At 30.8% G+C, this 5,352-nt stretch overlaps 1 protein-coding gene across 1 annotated transcript; it reads right to left on the bottom strand.

The window, feature by feature from the left end:
• Positions 1–1,636: 1,636 nt before the first annotated feature.
• Positions 1,637–3,142, bottom strand: LOC149163920 (heavy metal-associated isoprenylated plant protein 20-like). Its single transcript, XM_089430838.1, has 3 exons — positions 2,898–3,142; positions 2,737–2,812; positions 1,637–2,166 (listed from the first exon to the last, which is right to left on the bottom strand). The coding sequence occupies exons 1-3, from the start codon at positions 2,970–2,972 to the stop codon at positions 1,874–1,876; spliced, it is 444 nt and encodes a 147-aa protein (XP_089286964.1). The 5' UTR covers positions 2,973–3,142; the 3' UTR covers positions 1,637–1,873.
• Between the last annotated feature and the right edge of the window lie 2,210 nt (positions 3,143–5,352).

The following is a 5,352-nucleotide window of genomic DNA, read 5'->3' as shown; positions in this document are numbered from 1 at the left end:
AACACAAAAGGAATTACATATCTCCATCATACTAGGTTGCAGAATGAACCTTTAGACATGATTATATTTTATAGTGCATCCATTCTACGTTAGTGAAATAGTTAATATTAATATTATCACATAGTTATCCCTAAGGGGCAGGTGAACTGGGGATAGCCATGTAAATGAAGTAGTATGTGTGAGGAGGTTCTTTGTTCAAATATCCTCAATTCACCAGTGCTTGTGGAAGGGGCATATGTACATGCCTAGGGTTTATAGTGGTAACAGTTGGAATTGACCTCGTGCCATGTGAGTACGAGACCGACCCAGTTGTCGATTTCTCTAGTAAACAAAAAAATATTATCACATCGACTAACTAATAGTTGCAATGGCATTTTCCAAGGAATTTTTTTCTAGTTGATTTTAATCAAAATCCAATAGAGATTTTAAAAATACAAGTTTAAATTGTTTAATATGTAGAATTTGAATACCCTAGAGGTTTTTTAGGGTGCTAAATCCATTTATGCACTCAAAAATGTATTTTAAATAACAAAAAATCGTAATCTTGCTTGAAATTGTATTGCCAAATTCAAGTGAAAAGGACTATTTCCTCTATAAGTTAGAGTGCACCTTAATATTATAAATATTAATTAACTAAGAGTAATATTAACATATAAATATTAAAATTAATAATATTACTATTTAAATAATATTATTATAATAACAATTATAAGATTAATATTAACAATAATATTTTTAATATTAATATTTTATCACTTAATAATTAGCTAAATATTTCAATTAACCAAAGTAAACTAATTAATAATATTTAATTAATTATTAATTAATTTTAAGATATTTTTAAAGCTCCCTAACTATTAATATATTCAACCTAACTAACTAAAAATTCAAATTAATAATAAATCGGTATTAGTTATATTAAGTAACCTATTTCTTGTTCCATGCTTGAGTTTAAAATATTCAATCTTTAACTAAATGTTTTTCCATTTCTCTTCAATCAAATTTTTTAAATAATTTTTTTGGTAGTCAATTCTATTCTATTAGTAAATATCAAAACATTCCTTATATTTAATCTTTAACTAAATATTATTTCATTCTTTTTCAATCAAAACTTTCAATAAATTTCTCTGAAAGATCAAATTTATTATCTTTTATAAAGCATTCTATTTAACCTGGTTCTACACTCTTGTTTTCATAAACAAATTATGTGTCCCTAATGATGATAATGAGTGGAGTGTGCATCCGTTGATCATTTCAATCGAGATACATAGTTTCTCAAAAAGAAAAAATAAATTGCAAAGTAAATTACAATACTATCTTTGTCCCTATAAATATGGAAAAAAAATGTAAACAAAAAAAATATAAAATAAATTATTAATTTCCTCATAAAATCCATTTTAACTCTCCATTCATCATTCAAATAAAAATTTTGAAAATTAATTTTAATAACAAATAAAGCTAAATCAAATTAGCCTCTAAATTTAATAAATAAAATAATCATAATTATATTAACATAAATACCATATTAATAAATTTAATCATTCTATATTTTTATGTTTTCATAAATATATTTATTTAAAAACTTTCTCATAAATATTACATAACTCAGTCATAATAATAAAAAAAAATGTACCAAGAGTGAAATGCCCATGAATACTAAGTACATGATTTCTAATATTGGTTTCCTTACACAAAATTTAAGGATGAGAAGAAAATGGTTGACTAATTTACATGATAGCACAATAATTTACCTAAGATTCTACTTAATTTCAACCCTATCTTTAACACAAAGATTATGATCACCATTCTTGGTTAAGGATGAGAAGATTATGATCACATAATAGTACACTAATTTACATAAGCCTACACTGGTTTACATAATGGTACAGGAGTTTGGATTTTCTTCACTGAACATTGTAAAGTAATCATCCTCGCGCTTCATGGTGGATATGTTATTGAAGTTCTCTTTCTTCACATATCCGGATGGGGCTCTCTTGTCATACATTTGTGCAGAGAAAGGGTGAGCCAGTGCGTTGTAACGAACGTATGGCCACAGTTCTGCACGCTTCCCAGTGCTGTTCGCCTTCTTCAGCACCTTATTCTCCTCCACGTATCCCGACACAGTAACCTTCTGCTGCTTTCTGTCTATATCTACGGTTTTAACTCCTGTTCATCATGTCCATAGTAACAAAAACAAAGACTTATTATAGTCATAAAAAGCCCGGTTAGGAATTTAATTTTATTGTGGATTTTGGAATATTTTGAAAATTTGATACAAATAAGTTAAGTAAAATGTTATGTCTGTTAGATTGTGATGGTGGCAATAACTCAAAATCTATAATCTAAATAAAAATAACCAATTCAAATGCAATTTTATGAAAACAACTTTGTTATGAAACTTGATATCTAAACTATATTTACTGTTGAAGAGGTTTGACATTACACTAACATTTGTTAGCATTAGTAAACTTTCCAAACAGATAACTAAAATCTTAAAGTGAAAATTACAGATTTCAGAAAAGTGTGGTGATTCCTCCAACCACAATAATAATTAAAAATAATTACTATAACAATAATTTCTATGATTTCTACAATAATCTCAACTCGTTCGTTCTTGTATTTGGTCTATTGGAAAATTTCTTTGTGAAAAACTTGGATCCCTGTACCACTAAAAAAATTGAGTGGTTTTATTTTGAAAAAGTAAGTTGGGCTAATGGGAACAAGTGTTGTTCTTACCTGACATAGAGGAAAGAGCCCTCTTAACTTTGCGTTCACAGCCATCACAGTCTATCTTGATTTTCATTTCCACAGTCTGTACTCATAACCAGTCAAGCTTGAATTTACATGCACACACATTAACAAACCACGACATAAATTGAGAATAATGAGTCCAATACCTGAAGTTGCTTCCTCCTTTTTCTTTTTGTAAGTAGTCTTTCAAACAGATCTGAGAAATAATCCAATGCACCCATGGCACCTCCCAGGATTCCAACAAAACAATTGTTGTCTAAAGCGAGTGAGTGACTCTGATTGAAGGCAGAAGCAAACGGTATTCTGGGCCTCTCTGTGACTTCAAATTATAATAAGAGCCTTGCTGTGATTTCACTGTAAAACCACTCCAAACAGGTTGGAGGACTTTGTAGAGTACAAAGGCTACAATAATCTTTGAGACAACTTTCAATACCTTTATAGAAAAACTGCAATAGGACGGTGGAGTTAGTGAGTCCTGTAAAAAATTAAAATGGGTCCCTTCTGCAAGTTCAGTAGAAGTCTGCTACAATTAGCTATGGTTTGGTTATATTTATAATTGTTTGCCTGTCTGCCTGTCTGGCCTAGTTTTCCTTTTAAAGTTTTAAACTCTAATAGGTGAAGGACGTGGGTCCAAACAAAATAAATATGGTTCCGCTGTGGAAATTTAGTGGAAGTTTCCTGCAATTGGTCTTTTCATATTTTATTATAAATTTGGATTTGGTGCTTTACAGAATAACCATGAGTTTATAATTATAAATTTGGGTTTGGTTCTCTACACAATTATCATGAGTTTAAAATTGCCCTCTCGTGACCAGATCTGATTCACCTGGTTGTGACAATATTTTTTAAAGCTATGTGATTACTGACTGTAATGCAAATATGATGATAGACAAAATATTAGATGTAACAAGATTCACTTGTCTTCCACATTCTCATTATTAAAGAATATAATTAGCTTTAGAAATAATTATATTAATGATATGGAGTAAAAAACATCTCAGCATTCAAAGTGAAGCATCTCGAAATGTTGACCTATGCTGGTTTTAACCATTATTATTATTATTAATAGTAAGTAAAGGATTTACATCACATTATTATCATTATCATTTTAAGATGTAAATTAGAGGGTAATGGGCACAAAGGTATAAAACAAAAAATTGAATATATTAAAATATAAAACAAGGCACTTATCCTCAACGTATTAAGATGTGAGTGACAACATAACGTGTTCAAATAGTTCAGAAAACAAATAAATGTTTATATGATTTTACTTCTTCCTTTTAAGTAGCCACTTGGACTCAAGGATAAAAAGGTGAAGCAGGTGAGGTTTATCGAGGCTGCCAGCTAAAGCTACAGGTATGACAACGGGCAAAAGGTAGTCAACTCCATGAAGGGACCAGCAAAGGTTACTATATGACAAATGGAATTATATTTTGGAAATATACATTATATACCTATGATATTTTTTTTATTGATTGCCATATAGGATTATTTATATGATATATTTATTATGCGGAATGAACATATATAGTAAGATAATTTAAAAACTAATATTAAATCATGTGGGTTATGTGAGACATGAATATAGCTAAAATTACTTTTCTTATGGAGGAGAGGGATATGACTATAACTAAAATTACATTTTTTTTAATGGAGGAGAGGGACAACTGAGAATTCAAAGATACAAAAGTAACTAGACTGAAATTAAAGCACGAACTTAAGTAGACTTGTATAAAAGTAACTTAAATTATAAAATCACAAACCAAAACCATATCATAGTCAAGCTCACTCAAAGTTTGAGCTTGTCAAAATGGGCGCTTTTGGATTCGGTGAAGTTATTCCAATTGTTGGGGCATTTCCAAGATGATTGCTCAATCATCTCCATCCTCCAATATAGATCCCTCAATTGCTTGTGGGGGTGTTCAAGGGATTGAAGAATGTCCATGTGAGATTCATGTCAATCCATAAGAGTTCCTCCCCATAGAAATTTCATTTACTAGTAGAGATCTACAGTATGCATATATTGGTTAAATCGATCCCTCACATGACTAGTATCTCGAATCCAATCTTCCAAATCTGTTAGAACTTATGCGCCTAAGAAGAAGGTTCTATGAGAAGAGGTTTCCAACTCTATCCTGGTACGTTCCTCTTGTATATGGGAAAGAATGAGCTCCCGAAAATGAGAGGAGAAATCCTTAACCAAATGATGCATTCGAGTGTGTCCCCGATGGATTTTCTCTTAATAATAAGTGGTCATGCTTTTGACTCAAGTCAATTGGCACAACATGGAGAACTAGGTACCCCAAAGCACAAAATCAGAACACATTCCACTTTGACCAAGAGAAGAAATGTAGGCAAGAAGTTGGCCCAAATTGTAAATACCAAGAACCAAGATATGAATGGACGTGTGATAGCCATAAGTAGGTACAAGATTATACTAATTCCACTAAACACCAACATTCCTTTTGACTGCAAACTACACTACCACACTACACGTAGAGCAGCCAATATAGCACAACCAAGACAGATGAAAAAAGCTAGCACCATTGATTGATCCACCATGAATAACTGTAAAACAAAAACATGAAACAATCGCTAATA

This window comes from Pinus tabuliformis, chromosome 5_1 (assembly GCF_031772625.1).
Source record: "Pinus tabuliformis cultivar Carrire ecotype Pingquan chromosome 5_1, CPIR1, whole genome shotgun sequence".
NCBI lineage: Eukaryota > Viridiplantae > Streptophyta > Pinopsida > Pinales > Pinaceae > Pinus > Pinus tabuliformis.
The sequence above is the reverse complement of the archived record's forward strand: the minus strand, read 5'-3'. Positions and strand labels throughout refer to the sequence as shown.

Coding starts and splice junctions, on each gene's coding strand:
- LOC149163920 (XM_089430838.1), bottom strand. CDS start 2,972: ATGGGTGCATTGGATTATTTCTCAGATCTGTTTGAAAGACTACTTACA. Junction 2,813..2,897: donor AAAGGAGGAAGCAACTTCAG/GTATTGGACTCA, acceptor TTATGAGTACAG/ACTGTGGAAATGAAAATCAA. Junction 2,167..2,736: donor GGCTCTTTCCTCTATGTCAG/GTAAGAACAACA, acceptor CATGATGAACAG/GAGTTAAAACCGTAGATATA.